This window comes from Amblyomma maculatum, chromosome 1 (genome assembly GCF_055883805.1).
Source record: "Amblyomma maculatum isolate TAMU_Amacu chromosome 1, ASM5588380v1, whole genome shotgun sequence".
Taxonomy (NCBI): Eukaryota; Metazoa; Arthropoda; class Arachnida; order Ixodida; family Ixodidae; genus Amblyomma; species Amblyomma maculatum.
This window is the reverse complement of record NC_139344.1, coordinates 174,884,501-174,901,936: the sequence shown is the minus strand read 5'-3', so window position 1 is coordinate 174,901,936 and position 17,436 is coordinate 174,884,501. Positions and strand designations below refer to the sequence as shown.

Below are 17,436 nucleotides of genomic sequence, written 5' to 3'. Positions count from 1 at the left end.
ATCGCTGACCACGAGAAAAAAAAATCTTCTAACAAGCTGATGTAGAAAGAGATACTCCAGATCAAAGCCACCATCCCTGACAGACCTGAACAAATTCGCGCGGCTGCACCGCTCCCAATTCAATGACCATACAATACAAAGACAGCAAAATGCGGTCAATACATTCCCGAGCAATGCATCACTTGCATCACATACGATAGCTTGCTTATCACGAGCAGGTTACAAACCGTTGCTTATGCGAAAACAGGCAAGTATGTAATTCTCCATCTTTAGTCCTTTTCTCGGGTTTCTTGTGCTTGCCGTTTCCAATACGAGTCACTATCGCGATGGCAATCTCACGGAACTCCTAAATACTTCCCCGATGTCGTTAGTGTTACCCAAGAAAGGTTTGCGATGTATTCGAAAGTAAAAAGCCATCCTTCATATCATAGACCAAGACACTTTGTCCAGGTCACTTTAGTACTGGTGGTTTCACTGAACTGTCAGAAAGAGCGCACAACTTCGTCTATACCATCACGATTTCTTGTGAATATGGACAAATCGTCTGCATATTGCGACCAACTTTACCTCCGTCGCCTGTAGCCTAAATCCTTTAACAGACTCGTTTTTGGTTATACGCTTGAATATGCATGCAAAATAAAAGAAGGCTGAGGGGAGAGCCCTGGCACACGGAACGTTGAACACTAATTGTGACCGCAAACTTATGTTCACTATTAACTTTGTAGTGCAGTTTTGGTGCGCCAAGGCTACTCTTTCTTGTGTAACGGCGCCTACATTCGCGTGTTCCAGGATACAAAACAAGATTTCATGCAGTACCCAGTCCGAAAGTCTTTTCCAGAACGATCGGCAGGATGGCTATTTTTTCATTTGCTAGGTTACAACCATCAAGCACCTTCTACCTTTGTTTGAAGCAATAGTACGTCCTGTAATCCCGAAAGTCTGGTGTGGCTTAACTATTTCCTTTATTATTGATTGAAGTATTCGCGCTAGCACCCCCATAAATATTGTTATCTCTTTGAAATGAGTATTTAATAATGTGGTCCGACGTATAGTGCTGCGAGTACATCGGATACAGCTGGGTACAATTGCCGGCCGCAGGGCACAGCTTCAGCACTAGAGATGGGCGCCGGAGACAAGCGATGGCCATAGCGATGCCGCGGCGCTGCCTGTTCTTTGTCTTCCTTACACTTTTTTATTTTATGTCTGGGTTTGTCACAAATTGCAACAACACAACAATCAGAATGAAACTGAGCGCACAAGGTAAAATGGATAAGGAAGAGGAGGAAAACTTTAATGCTTTAATGAAACGCACTATTAAGCGTCGAGAATGTCATGGGTCAGGGTCACCAAGGCCAACTGGTCTTTCAGCTGGTCAGAGGCTAACCAAGCCAAATACGTTGGGGAAGAAGGGTGCGCAAAAATGATGACTCAATTGCAACAATGCCGGAAAACATGCAGCGTTCTAAATTAGTATGGGGTTCAGGACAGTTCGGGCATGCGGAAGAATGTCTAATGTGGTAGAGAAATGATCGGGCAGGATTAAAGAGTGTAATTAGATGCATGCGTCGAAGAATGCATATTTGAGGCATTTATCCGGAAGAGGAGGTGTCCGAAGAGGTTCTCTAATATTGTCACAATGAAGATTCATTACTTCTTTGCAGTGGAGAGCAGCGTCCAACGCGAATGGATAAGCAAAATGCATATATTGCGATAGAATTGGCTTCGTCTTACTAAAATTCCACAACTCCATCAGTGGTTCTACTCTTAAGAGCTACTTAGGAGGTTCAGTGGCTGAGTTTTGCATCGCGACAAACCAATCCATACACTATCGAAAGTAAATCGAGCATATCTGGCATCTTTATACAGTGATACTCTTAATGTTAATGAGATTTAGAATAGGTGTCCGTATACCGGTTGGAGAGATACAGTAATTGCGAGGCGACAATGCACACCCGCGGAATGCTGCAATGAAATGGGGGGCAATGACTCTGAGCATACGCAGTCATTCCACGCTGTTACCCTGTCTCCTAACCGATCCTCATATTCTAAAACTCGCTATTAGTCATGAGACTCGACTGCGCCATCTCGGTATCCGGTTTTCCTACGTGCTAAACTGGCAGTATTTCAAGCTGCACATGCTTCGCATGTTCTCGTCTCCATCTCCTCTGACACTGTTCCACTGAAGACCATAATTAGGCCTCCTTTACCTTTACAGAATCTTACGAAAGCCTTAGGCTTAATTAGCTAAACTTGACAAGAGGTGGGAGAACAAAGCTAAACGAAACAAAACATAGCTAAACGAGTGCCAAGGTTTTGGTTCTCCGTGTATATCCGTGGTTAGTCAAACTAAACATCGTTTTTGTTTTTTTATTTATTTATTTATTTATTTTTTTTTTGCGGCGAAAGCAGCAGGAGTGTCATTACGCGAATTTGTACTGCAAGGACTAATGAATGCTACATTGTGCTTTTACGTAGGCAAATGGGTGCACTGTCTAGGCTCACGCCTAATCCGAGTTACTTCTTGTGGACGCCGAAAAATGCGATGCGCTTGTTTTTCGCGCTACAAGCAACGATGATGCAGTAGGGCATTTTGCGCCACTTTAACTTTAAATGTTTTTTTTGGTGTTTTCTTCGGGGGCAGACAAATAATTTACGAAAGAGTGGGTCTCGGGGTCAAAAATACCCTCTCAAAGAAGAGAGGATCAATCATTGAGGGAGCAGGTTTTGCTAAAAGGCATGTGCCACATTACTGCAGACTTATTACTACCAAGCTTAAACGGGAAGCAAGGACAAAGCCAGAAGTTATAATATCGAATTCTATCACAACGCTACGTAACTGTTTTTATTGGACGACACCGGCAGCTTTTGCGAAAAAAAAAAAAAAAAAAGAAAGGAGAACAAGGCGAATCGTGACCTTCTATATTTTCCATGCCGGTCATTCGCTCCGGCGCGGCTGTTCGAAATAGTTACTGGTCTACAAGTCCGGGTAGCGAGCGCCGCTTCGTGAAACGCGCCGAAAATTAGCTGTTCGCCGAGATGAAGTTTATTTCCACAAAGAGGCGCTCGCATCGTAAAACTTACAGCTTCACGCCTGCCCTTCGTTCTGCGTGGCAGTCTGGACCTGCAATTCTTGTGATGCGACTCGCGCGTCTAATTATGAAGGAGGACCTCATTCATTCATCGCGGCGAGCACAAATTGTCGCTCGACGTGAAGTGGCGCTCGCAGCCGAGACCTCGCCATCACTCACTCGGGCACCAACTCTCGGTGGCAGAAGCGATCCGACAGTGCCGTGAGGTGTATTCAGTTAGTTTTCATTCGACGCACTGTGTGACCGGAAGGAGAACCAACAGTTCTGGAGGGGCCTTTTTATATGGGGGCACTTGGCACAAACGCCTTATTTCGATACACATATCACATGCACGTGTTTTGAACGGCTTTTTTTTTTTTTTCTGTATTTAGGAACTTCTCTTTATAAGCCTGCGCTCCGAATTACATCTTCCGGAGCACTGGGGAGCGGTATACGTTCTGCTTGTAGGGCCCGTAGCGGTGACCGCGGAAATGTACAAAGCCTTTCTTCCAAGTAAGCGCATAATCATGCTCTTCTTGAAGCAGTCAAACTCGGAAAATATCCAAGACCGATGATCAAACCACCAATCTTCAGTTGCTCACGGGAAAGGAGTGGGGGGGGGGGGGGGGGGGGTTAAAACTGGGAGGTGGTTCCACCCAAGGTGGTTTAAAACTGGGAGGCGAGGAAGCAGCACCTTTCAACGGATCACGCCAGTGAGCCCGCATTCGAATCGGTGAGCCAGAGCTAGATGTGTGCAATGAAACTAATGTAAAAGCATAAAAATATAAAGTGGGGGGTAAATACCCAGCTGAATAAAGTATGCATATATCCGACTCATAAACACAAGCCGAGTAACAAAGACAAGCCAAAGAAAAGAGAAATAAGCTTGCAAAACTTTCAGGCAATGGGATGCAGCAAAGTGCAAGAAGCATAAAAACGGAAAAGCATAATCCTAAATGTACAGATGCGGACATAAGTATACGGAGCACGTTTTTCCATTCAAATTAAAATCACGCTTCCTGCACTGGAGTTAAGAAAACAATATTTGTTCAAGTGAAAGGGCTCTGGCGTCTACTACAGGTTCGCACATACCACGACTGCCAGTTTCAGATATGCAATGGATAAAAAATTTTAGAAGGAAATTGAGTGCTCCGTTTACTTTTGTCCGCACCGGTACATACTGCTTACGCATTTCATTCTGTCTCAGCAGTCCTCAATTTTTCAATCTTTACAGATTTAAAATCAGTAAAAAGAAATGTGCATTTTAACTTAAGTAATGAAGTTGTCATTCTTGATATTAGGGTTCAAGACTATTGTGGAATTGAACGCCGTCATTATCGAAGGCGAGCCTAGGTGCTTCATTTCTTTTTTTTTTTTTTTTGATCGGCACTTTGCTTCGCGACATCGAGCGCTAAACTAAACTTTTAAAAGTTCGTTGAGTTCGCGTTACCGCGGTGCACAGTAATAAAAAAATTATAGAGGGCACTTTGGACCCCTAAAGTTCGTTGAGGCGAAAGCCATTATAGCACGATGGATCGTAGCCCTCCACTACGGCACCTCTATTTGCCTCTCTTTTTTTACTCTCAGCTTTCTCCTTTCCCTCAGGGCGCTGTCAGGTGTCCATAAATAAGTGTGACAGATACTGCGCCTTTCCTTTCATGTGAACCAATTGTTATTATTAACGCCGCTGATGCCTGCTGTATTAACGCCTCCTAGACATCTGGGTCTGCTTCTGATTGCTGTGTGGTGACGTGTTGCAGGAAGCGGCAAATGAAAGGCTCCGCACGGACGCCTGGATCGGATGCCCGGCGGGGTCAGCTTCGTATATGCATGAATCGCCTGGTGACGTCATTATCTGTCGTGACGGTACATCGCGCGCCTTTTGTCGAACACAACCAGCATTTCAGCGAACGCATCAAAGTTCACCGGTGTTCTATAATTCGTTTACAGGAAAGGACAGTTGCAGTATCTGTCAATCGCGGAATCCCGCTATCATCCTCACGGTAGGCAAGCTGAATTATGAAGAGCAATTGGTAAAGCGCTGGGCTACGGTATCAAGGGAATGGAGGTTCGATTGCCGGTGGAGACACGGTTTATTATTTATTTTTATATTTTTTATTTCATTTAACTTTATTTTAATAATTTTATTATTTAATTTAATTATTTAACTCTCGCTCTCGAAAGCGTGACACCTCTGCTGACAACCTTCTGTCGACAACGATGAGGCGCTAATGGCTTTCGCCTTAAAACGGCGTTGTTTCTGAAGAATACAGATGCGTGAGTATTTAATGAAATACAAGTTAAGATGATTTTTGTGCGATGATACTATGAGCAGCTGCGCCATTTTATACTCTGCAACGCAGAAAAGTCAACTAATCGAGCTTAAAAACCAAATTTTTACGCTTAATATTTCAAGCCACAATGCCATTTGAATTTTAAAACTGGCCTCAACTTCACTGCTGACAGCTTTTTCCAGAATATGTTCTTGTGCCCTAAAGGCAACATTTAAACCCCTGATTAGTTACCTTTTGGTCAGCTAATATTTAAGTAAATGAGGTCTATCACATATATAATGTCCGCATTCTTTTGCACGACATTCTTGCATAAACCATATCTCTCGCGGTTTATAAAATAATAGTTTGCATACACATTTTTTGAAATAACAAGTATGCGTTGTTCTTTTTTTCAATATTATCTGTGCAGCTCGTAACTCCTCTGACGGCGACATCATCCAGGAGGGGAATAATAATCCTCAAGATGGCGGCTGTAATGGCTATGCTAACGTTCGCTGTAGGCGCCACGCTCATATTAGTCTTCTGGCTGCGCGGTGATCGCCCACCTGATGACATGTACTGCAACAGCGCTGATTGTCTGCACCACGAGGCATTGATCGGCGCAATGCTCAATAGAAGCATCGACCCTTGTGAAGACTTCGGAGCATTCGTGTGCTCTGCCTGGATGGCATCAAGCGCCTATGGCAACGGGTCGCCCTCTACGCAGCAGGATGTCGTGGACGCCTGGTCAATGCGCTTCGAGTCCATCCTCAAAGCGGCGCAGAGTGAGCTGAAAGCACCGGGCTCGAAAGCTCTCGGCATGTTCGAGTTGTGCAAGGAGATGCCTCCTAGAACCTACGCGTCCGCTATCGCAGCCCTCCGCAAGTTCATGGATGAACGCAATATTAGCTGGCCGCAAAAGCCCATGCCAAGCGCTCGACCACTTGCTCTCCTGCTTGACCTGGAGTTGAACTGGGGTGTGACGCTATGGTTTCATATCCGGCACTTAAGGAAACAAGGCAAGCGCGTGCGCGCCTTGATTATTAGCCCTTCGAAGCTCATTTCCAATTGGTTAGAGCTTCACGGACGGCTCGTGGCCAGCGGCGGCTTCTTCAATTACTGGCGTATGCACTACGAACTGCTGGCTCCGCTAGGGGTGACCAAAGCGACGGAAAAAGAGAGCAAGAGGGTGGCGAACATGCAGACTTCTGTGTTGCAGAAGCTCCTAGATGCCAGTCGCATGACATTTCCGGCACAGTTCTTGCTGAAGGACATAGAAAAAAACATCACTTCTATTTCTTCCCAAGAGTGGATTGCATTACTGAATGAGCATTTGAATCCGGATCCAGCATTCGCCGACGATGACCGCATTATTGTGACCCACTCCACGCTTCTGCATGCCTTGGATACAATCACACGCACCTACAAAAACAGCGAGTTAGTTGACAGCCTCTCCTGGCTGTTCGTGCAGGCGTTGGCGCCTGTTGCAGATTTAGGGCTACTGGCTCCTGTGCGGGCCGACTCAGCAAATGGACCCGATGACATGGCAGCGGCGGCCGCAGCACAGCGCACGGCCTTTTGCGCGGCGCGGGTAGAGTCGGCGTATCGATTCCTCATCATTTCAGTCTTCACGCTGCTCAACTTTTCTAGTGAGGAGCGCGAGAATATCGACGCCCGGCTGCGAGTGATCCGCGGGGCTGCCGCAGACAAGGTCGCCGGTGCTAGACAGCTGGATCTAGTGTCAAAGCAGCGTGCTCAGGAGAAGCTGAACCAGACCACGACGCTGCTGTGGCCCATTGCGGAGCTGGTTGACAAGACGGCGATGTCCATCTTGTATACGAGCTTCCCCGACAACGACAGTAGCTTCGCGGCACTCTGGCTGCGCACGCTTAAGTCTCTCCGTGGCCTTTCTCGAAATTACGTTTACGACGAGGCACTGCATTTGCCAGCCAATTTGGCACTGCCACTTCTCGACTATGACTATGTGCTAAACGACGTTCACATCTCCATGCAGGCATTGTCGCCGCCCATCTTTTATTTGCAGGGAACGCACGCTATGTTCTACGGAGGTTTGGGATTTCTGTACGCCAGCCAGCTAGTCCGTGCGCTGGACTCCCGTGGGTTGCGGATCGGCAGCGACACCCAGGTCACTGGACTCTGGCTCTCGTCCGCTTGGCGTCACGCGGTCATGGACGTAGACAGCTGCCTGGGCGCGGGAGAAAGCCACTTTCCCGAAATCCCCGCGCTCGAGGTCAGTTACGGCGCCCTCGAGCAGGCGCTGGGCCAGAGCGACGACCTGCATCAGCGCTTACGAGACGGCTTCACCGAGCGGCAGTTGTTCTTTGTCACCCTCTGCTACCTCATGTGCAGCCGACCTGGCACGGACCCTTCGGGAGACTGTAACAAGGCTGTGATGAACTTCCCGCCGTTTGCCCACGAGTTTGGCTGCCCGAGGAACTCGAAAATGAAGCCCGCCAAATATTGTCCCTTCTTCGACTCGAGCGCTTAGTTACGACCAGCGGTGTAATTGTGTGTTCCTTTTGTGACAACTGTTCTTGAGAGCCAAGGCAGCATTGGCTATCGTGATGCTTATTTGCAAAGTAGCGCGTAGTGTTTTAGTTGTTTTATGCATATAGGCCGTAAATGCGTAGGATTTTATTTTATTGGATTGGGAAGTAAGGTATAGAATGAGAAAGAGCTATGCCAGCCAGATCTGTTGGATTTACAAATACGTTGTTATTTTGTCTATTTCGTATCATTTGAACATGTTGGCTTCCTATTCTTGGTGTTTTTTGTTCCCTCAGTACGGTACATTTGTTCTACGATATAGATGTGTTAGATTGGCGTTAACACTTAGAATTTGTCGTTTGCTGCTTGCGATCATTCAAAGAGAATTTTTTGGAATCTGGTTTAGACCTTGAACAATGAAATTGCTGAGGTAAGAAATGGCTGTGGACCTCTACATCTACTTTACAACACTTATAGTCAACTTATGGTTTGGATTGCTTTTGCCGGGCACCCGCACTGGGTCAATGACAACGTGACAGTTCTAAATATCGATTAATTTTCACTAACACGTGTACAGCTCTTCCACTGTCGCTTTTGATGTGTTCATTCAACGTTTCGATAATGTTCCAATAATGTCTAAGCTTTCGAGTGTCGCACTGCCTAAAGATTAGGTGCCTTCATGATGAAGCAAAAACAAAGATAAAGAACTATATGCCACAGTATGTAAAAATTCATATTCTTTCGAAATCAGTGGTTACTGATTCTGTAAAGCCATGGCTTCATTTCAGCAGCTGTAAATAAATTTGAAACCAGTGAAGAATCTTCCGATCCGACCACGTGCTAGAGCATATGAATACGGTAACACTACGTTCAGTGGATACATATTCGCCTTCGGTGGCATTCTGCCAATGCGCCCGTGAGTATACCGACCCGCGAAGACGAAAAAAGTGAAAGGGGCGTCCAGGAACCAAAGCTGTGCCAGGCACGCATCGAAAATTGCCAAAACATAAGTCAAATCTGCTGCGTCCCTAGCTTATGCACACACAACGTTTATGTAAGCTGGGCAACCGTAAAAACAAAAGTATATATTCTGCGTTTCACAAGCCATTTGTCGCATTACGAAATGAATTAATCACGTCCAACATTTGGCGACAGGCGTTAGAACGCAACAAGCATGCATCCGTGATGCAAGGCAATATGAACGAGTCAGCCGATTTTTTTTTATTCACTTATAAATCAAACAAACGGTGAAAGTGGTCTCCGTTCAGTGAGTCGATTTTTTTTATTCACCTATAAATCACAAATGGTGGAAGAGGTCTCCGTTCATACCTGTAGACCGTTGAGCACTTCGGAGTACATTTGCTGCACTGCTTTCAGCTCATCAATGGGGGCGCCACAGATGACGTTCGTGATTTAAGTCTTCCAGCTTATGTTGAGTATGTGTACATTAATTACTGCCGTTCATACCCTGCTTCATAGGCCCCCCAAGATTAACAATTAGGCAGATACGTGAGCTCTGCCTTAAGAGTAGACGCGATAGCGCATTTAAAAACCGCCTTCAGCGAATTTTCGACACTGAGAGAGTGGCACAGAGTTTGACAAGGTTTTGAACGTTTTTAGATAGCTTGGATTTTGGGGAAAGGAAGCAGAAGTGTCTGCTTCACTTCTCGAGGGACACGTGACAGTGAACGCCATCGAATTGGAAGTATATTGTCGTCGGTTGTAATCGCTATATGGCAAACTTGCCGCCAACCTGACTAGGAGATGAATGATAAATGGAAAGCGAAATGGTATGGTACCACCCTGAACACTGCACGAAGGACGGCTACGTCATAATTCTCATACAAAACCTCATGCGTACTTTTCTAGCACGTTTTCCCGAAATCTGGGTTCCGGCAACGACGACGCCTTTTCGACCGAACAAGCTCAATACGCTTCGCCTAGAACAAGTCAGGTCGTGAGCCCCCGTGCCCGTGTAGGGCCCTCACCTAGAACACAAAGGTCTCCCAGCCCCCAACCGGACCCTTCCCATCTGACAACTTTAACAAGTCCGGCGAACGCGATGTGGCTACAGTGAAGGCTCTTGCGAATTTTATGCGTCGTCAGCTTCGCACATGGCCTGACATAACCACTAACAGCTTTACAGGGAGAACTCCATCATATGGCCCAACGCGGTGGTGCATTGGTTGGGGCGCTCGACTGCTGTGGCCAGGGATGCATCGAATCCCGGCATCGAATCCCGGCTGCGGCTGCTGCTTTTCGATCGAGGCCAAAAGGTAGGCAAGGTAGGCGCCCGCGTGCCGTGCAGTGTAATGACAGTGCACGTTAAAGAACCCCAGGTAGGAGATGGGAGCTTTGTCAAGCCGCGTGCGCGGCTTTTTTTCCTTTCTCCTCAGCCATTGTAAATGTCTGAAATAAACTGAAATGAAATGAAAGGTGGTAAAAATTTCCTGAGCCCTCCACCACAGCGTCTCCTATAGCCTTCTCGCTTTGTTGCGTTAACCACCCTAAACCAAACATAAAACAAGCCACTGATGGTCCTATGTTGAGAGGGGGACGAGACAAGAACCCTAGAAAAATATTTAGCAGAACGAAGAGCCTGTTTGCTTATCGACCTCTAGTCGGAAATTAGTCTAACAGCACATGGGAAATGTGAGAGGCTATATATTATATCGCTTGAGACTAGTAACTGCAGGGTTTTCACCGTGTTAGCTGACGGTCTTCATCAACCACCAAAGCGAATTAAGCGACCCGCACAAAAATAGGCAGCCTGCAGTTGTGTATACTGGTGGGAGAAATTTATCAGTGAATCTATCTAAATACATGTTACAACTAGATACCAGTTATTGTTATTTGCAGGTTAAAGTGCCGGGTAAAGGTAAAGTGATTAGAATCCTTATCAGAATACGTATCCGTATACATAAAGGGCATAGGCGGGACACGTAGTGCGAAGAGAGGATAATCGATGGTCGCTTAGGGTAACTAACTGGATTCCAAGGGAAGGAAAGCGTAGCAGGGGGCGGCAGAAAGTTAGGTGGGCGGATGAGGTTAAGAAGTTCACAGGGGTCAAGTGGATGCAAGCTAGCACAGAACCGGGTTAATTGGCGAAATATGGGAGAGGCCTTTGCCCTGCACTGGGTATAGTCAGGCTGATGGTGACGATGATGATGATGATACATAAAGTTCAGATATGTACTATACCAACACACACACACACACACACACACACACACACACACACACACACACACACACACACACACACACACACACACACACACACACACACACACACACACGCACGCACGCACGCACGCACGCACGCACGCACGCACGCACGCACGCACGCACGCACACACACACACACACACACACACACACACACACACACACACACACACACACACACACACACACACACACACACACACACACACACACACACACACACACACACACACACACACACACACACACACACACACACACACACACACACACACACACACACACACACACACACACACACACACACACACACACACACACACACACACACACACACACACACACACACACACACACACACACACACACACACACACACACACACACACACACACACACACATGCGAATTGAGGCTCCCCCAACCATTGTTCAGTGCTTTTTTTTTCATACTGTGTAGTCATCTTTCTCTCTTTCTGGATAGAGCGCAATCCATATAAGGCTACTGCTGTTTTTTTTTTCTTTTTTTTTTTTTTTTTTTTTTGTGGTCAGCCTTGAAAGCAAAATGTGATGGTGAGGGTTACTGAGCCTCGGTTGTTGAACACTGAATGAAAAGCTATATCATACGAATGTAGATTATTGTTCCAAAAATAATATCTGCGATTATTTTTCCTTGCAAAAAGTAGCAAGAGCGCTCGCTTCGAAAGCTATGAAAAAAAAAAAAAAAAAAAAGTGGAGCCAAAACTTATTCACCGCTAGCGTCACTCCTAGTTGGAAGTTTGGAGTAATTTTTCAGGATGCTTTCTTCATCCGACGGATGGCGCCACAAGAGCCACGCATTTGCTCCCCGGCAGCCAGGCACTTGTGGTGAAACGTTCTTCTTAGCTATTAGATGGCGCCACTTGTATCGATGCCGCTTTTACATGATTGTTTTCAGAACAAGTGCACAAAAGTGAAGTTTGGTGGCGCAAAGACTTATATTCACCTTGATAAACCGTTACGTACGAGTAGAGAGGGGCGGGAAGAACCGTCAAGTGGCCGCTATCGAATGTTTCGACATGGGGCTTACTCGAGGCTGAGTATTGGAACACGGATTCGGTGCTTGGCATGTGCTTGGAATCGCCAAATAATCGTACGATTTTGAAAGGGGGCATACACACACCAGAACATTTCTTTTCCGCATTTATTATATCGGATTCTCGCATTTTTCACGTATACTGAGGTTAATAAAATTATCTTCTTGTTATTCTTTGCCAATAAGTTCATTTGTAGCGGCTGTATACGTCGTGGTATTTAGTTTTCCTAGGAGGTCACTTTACCGGTGTATAGATGACTTTCCAAGCGTCGCAAGCAGGGCCCTTGTGCCACTATTCGACGAGTTCATGATGAACTCGAACCTATATTTGTGGTCTCATAGTGGCAACTGCCTTGGCTCGGTTCTCGAGGTTTGCTTTTTTTCAGTGCAGCTGTATTCGCCGAGTTCCCTCAAAATGCTTCCGTATACGTTTAATGTTACTCAGTGCTAGTTATGCGTTAGGGTGTGCAATGTGAATCACGTTTTTACTTCTGTATTTATCACCCTGCTACGCTGTGGCCGCTCACAGTTTTAAACAACTCTTGTCATGCTGCCCGACTGCTTTCAGGCCGAGAAAAATTGATCTGCCGCTTAGCAGCCGGTCTAAACGTGACACGAAGACGTGAGAGGCGTCGCGTGACTTCGACACTGAACGCGTACATCTTTCAAAGATAGCGTTTACATGGCGCACCTCTTTATCATCGCGCATCAGATTTGGCATATGCAGCCAGTTGCAGCGCTCCTGTATAGGTAACTAGTTATTCCTATATAGCTATTGTCATCAGAGATAACACATCCCTAAGGTATTCTTCGTTAACTGTTCTCCGTTGCTGTCGTCAATCCAGGTCTCTGAATACTCCCTGTAAGCAAGCCTTGAACGACACTAGAAAGATCGTGTCTCCTTGCCTAATATTTTTCCTTACTGAGATTTGATTAGCTTATTTTGTAGGATACAACTCAAGAAGGAAGCAGCAGGCGGCGCTCAAAGCCGAAGGCGCCGACCGATTCTCGGGACGTTATAGCCGAACCCTTGGGTCTTGCTTGTGCGACAACGCTGCAGGGAAGGTGGGAGGGAAATCACGAACTAACCTGCTTCCCTCTATCTGTGTACACTGTTCATGGGTCACAGTTTATGGTTATCGTACGGTTTTGAGTCATAAAAAGCGCTAATTATTTTTAATCATAATCTTTTAAAAAACAAATAAAATATTAATTAAATCATTTCAAGTGGAGCAGCGCCCGAGTGCATGTGCAAGGTGAAAGCGGAACAGCGTCGGCCCCTTATTGCCTGTCTCAAGTGGATTGACTATGAACTGGTTTGCGAAATACAAGGAGCAATTGAATGCTTCCGTAAAGAGGCATCCCGCAAAAAGTTAGGGGGACGCACAAGCTTCGCCTTAATAGTAGACGCGATAGTACCTTTAACACCGCATTTTAGTTGTCAAATATTTCTTAAGTTTTTGGCATGTTTCGTTGAAATTATTAAAAAATTTCAAAGTTAATATTACTGCAACATCAGTACATGTTCCATGCATACGCACATTAGTTAAGTCATGAGAACCTGAAAGCGTTTACCGGTTGTCTTTGTAACAAGCTTGGTACCAACTGTCCTTTGTGACTATCCTTTGCTTGTCCGCTTGACACTCAGAGGGCCTAGGGACGAGCCCCATGCTAATTAATATTGTTGAATTATTTCTGCTTTCTGAAACACCCCCATAACAGGAACGTCCTCGCTAATTTTGGCTTCAGTGGGCCCTGCCTCAATTGGTTAGAATTATTTGAATCTTTTTTTTTTCGACTGGCGCAGGATGATGACCGACGGCGACGCTGGGAGTCAGCATGCGATTTAACCCATTACGCAAAAATACAGACGATAATGAGATTGAAGCGGCAAAGTATGCGTTAGCATTGGTTTATTTGTTTATGGCGCACCATCTCAAAGCGGCTCAGTCTATGAGAGACCTCGTAGTGGAGGGCTCCGGAAGTATCATCCACTTGGGGCTCTTTAACTAACATTGACATCGTACATCACATGGACAACTTGCCTCCATCGTAAAGCGGCCGCCGCGGCCGGGATTTGAGCTCGCATTCTTGTGTTCAGCAGTTGAGCGCCGTAACCACTCAGCTACCGCGAAGAGGTGCGTTGGCATTAGTGTACTCCCCGGGCGGAGCAGCTACTGTCGCGCATGTGTGCAGACCGAGCAAGCGTGTGACGTTATCTAGTCCACCAGTCACCGTGTGACACGTCGTCGCCCTCTCTACTGTCCCTATCCAATCCAACAATCACAATGGTTAAGCCATACTCCCTCTCCACTCTCCTCCAGCTGCCATCCATCGCCTCGCACCCTATCTTCACGTTCCCTTTGAACAATGAAAAAGGACAACGTTACGCGGTGTGTTCGCCATTAAAAACAGCAATCAAAGGAGGTGCGAGCGCATGTGTGTGAGTGCGTGAGTGTGTCCCTCCTATACTTTCCTCTGAGCGTTGCGGGAAAGATTTCCCTCTTCACTTCGCGTTTGCCAACCAAGTATTCGGACGGATGGACGGGCGTAATTTTTCAACATGGGACCCCTAATGCTTCAGAAAAGCACATAGCACAGGGACGGAACAAGAAAAGGTGAATGCAGGGTCGGCGTATACTCCATGAAAAGGGATGCTACAGGATACTCTACCCTTTGCCTAAGTAGAGAGATGCAAAGCTTTTCTCTTTCACAGTACCGGGCTCGCATTTCTTTTTTTATTTTTTTGCACTTCTTCATGCAGTATGCTCCGGGAACTCCTTGCTGGTTCCATGCATGCTATACTTAGCAAGCATCATGAATTAAAGTAGTGTGGTGTCGCTGAGCGAGGGTGGTATATCAAAAGCAAAATTTGTTGGAATGCAGGCTCTTACTTAAATATCAAGATCAAATGGTGGAGTTTGGTGGCAGGTGTTGTTTCTATTGTGGTGAGGAAGGGAGTCATTGTGATTATTTCACTCTCTCAACCACTCAGTAAAAAAGGCGATGGTGCGGGCAATAGCGGAGAGGGGAAAAATCGGCACAAAAGTACAATTTTCGGTAACGCGAAATTTGAGCGCGCATGCACAGGCATTTTGGTTTTATGATATGCTGAGGTAAATGTATTTGGGAGTGACATGCTTGTATGCGTGCAGTCACAGCCTACCTATTATTTTGCAGTAAATAACCATCTTTCAGTTGTCACTCTTTTCCCAGTTCTTGATTGTTATAAAACAGGCGCTTGCATGACGCCTGACGGCGCCGCCGACGCGCCTGGTCTAGCTCGTCTAGAGAATCGCGCGGACTACGTGAGCGTGTTTCTCTTTTCGTGATCATATTTCACCACTCTATAGTACGTATCAGCCGGCCCGAACAGAGCGTGATCACTCTGCTCCCCACCGTATCCCCCTCTTTCAGTTTCCACCTACTTTCAGACGGGCCTCTCTCCTCACTCTCCAGTAGCATCCTATTTTCATTTTCGCCCTCCTGTTGCGCAGTCATCCGCTGTCGTCATAACCGTGTCTTGCCTTGACGGACTGCAGGGGAAGCTTCACTCTGCTGCTACCTGTCACAGCTGGCAGGGCAGGGGGCAGTTTATGCCAGCTACTACGGCAAAAAAAAAAAAAAAAGACGACCATGGGCAATCCAGGAATGGGTGTCTAAGAGCTCCACTATGAGACGCAGATATGGAATTATACACGCAGCCTGCAGCACATGCAGGTGGGATCAAATCATACCTACGCCAATGTCCCTGGTTTCTCGACATAGCACAAGGCTATGCAACGTGGACATCTCACTAGAAAACCTGTACTCTTTTTCATACTTCATTTGCATCAATAGGAACGATGCAGCTGTCTTTGGCCAATGAGGAGGGCAAACACATTGCAGAGGTGTTTTTCCGTCCGTGGTCGCATCTGTATGTTCATCAGAGACTTTATCCGCGTTTACATGAATGCGGCAACTTCCGCATGGCATCCTCTTTCTAGAACATCGCGACGATCATAAACTGGAATCACCGTCATCATCGTCACCATCAGCCTGACTGCACCGGCAGGCCAAAGGCCTTTCACATATCCCTAAAACTAACTTGTTCCTGTGCCAGCTGCGTTCATATGGTCCCCATAAACTCCCGAATTTCAGTAGACGACCTAGAATGTTTTCGCTCCGGCCTACTGCACTTGCCTTCTCGAGGAATCCAATTTTTGATCCTTAGCTTATACCACTGGTTATGCCTTTATATTACGTGACCTACCCATTCACAATTCTTTATTTTCATTAACTCACGTTAGTTCTCTGACGCATTCGGCACGCTCCCTGCCTCTTAGCGTTACGTCGACCATTTTTCGTTCCACAGCTCTCTGCGTGGCCGTCAATATGGGTTAAACCCTTCCCTTTAGCCTCCACATTTCTGCACCAGCAGCGGTGGCGTAGAGTTAGAAAATCCGCCTCGCGTGCAAGAGGACCCGATCATGGAAGACAGTTGGGCTAGTTGGTGTGTATTTGTTAATGACTGCGACATTGCAACTAGCGTGGAAAAACACAAAGGACAACGGCAAAAGGTAATGACGCTGTCCTGTCTTTACCTTTCGTCGCTGTCCTTTGTGTTTTTCCACGCTAGTTGCAATGTTGCAGTCATTAACGAAGAGGACCCGGTGCCTTGCACATTTTTCACCATGTTAAAAAAGAATCCGTGTGTCGATGAAACAGCATGACCGGGCTTGGGGTGCGGTTTGGCCCCGGTGACCATCTCCAGTAATACGCCCCCTCACCAGAACAGGATTTGGCCATCCTGAAGTACATTAGGCTAAAACCTCATATATTGCAACGCGCTGCGCAGCGAATGATGTAAATGAAGTGAAAGTGACTGAAGTTAGAAGAGGAGGCTGACGCAGTGCTTAGGATGTTGGCCTGGCTACCTGTTCTACCTCGAGTTCATCCCCCATCATCTGTGAATACACCCATCCCATCCGTAACAATACTTGGTGGAGGTGCTGGGTCCCCTCCACCCTCCACCCTGGATCCACTTGCCATTCATCGCAACTGCCGCTTAGTTGCTTTGCCACCTCTTCAGTCGGAAACAATCGTTATGTCAACTAAGAGGCTCAGACACAATCCTCCGAACGACCCAGATCTTGACCACCCATCGGGAGTGTTCTAGTCCGTGGGCCGCGCCCGTAATACTTGTGAGAAAGAAGGACAATTAATGGCGATTTTGTGTCGATTATTGTCCCGGTTTTTAACCTGGTTTTCTACCGCCGATCTTTGTTCGTGGCCAACACCAGCGGT

General features: G+C 46.5%; 1 protein-coding gene across 1 annotated transcript; it reads left to right on the top strand.

The window, feature by feature from the left end:
* The first annotated feature begins 3,165 nt into the window (after positions 1 to 3,165).
* LOC146204939 (endothelin-converting enzyme 2-like) lies at positions 3,166 to 8,661 on the top strand. The gene is made up of 2 exons (XM_084589621.1): positions 3,166 to 3,295; positions 5,772 to 8,661. The coding sequence occupies exon 2, from the start codon at positions 5,826 to 5,828 to the stop codon at positions 7,848 to 7,850; it is 2,025 nt and encodes a 674-aa protein (XP_084445747.1). The 5' UTR covers positions 3,166 to 3,295; positions 5,772 to 5,825; the 3' UTR covers positions 7,851 to 8,661.
* The last annotated feature ends 8,775 nt before the right edge of the window (positions 8,662 to 17,436 follow it).

Coding starts and splice junctions, on each gene's coding strand:
- LOC146204939 (XM_084589621.1), top strand. CDS start 5,826: ATGGCGGCTGTAATGGCTATGCTAACGTTCGCTGTAGGCGCCACGCTC.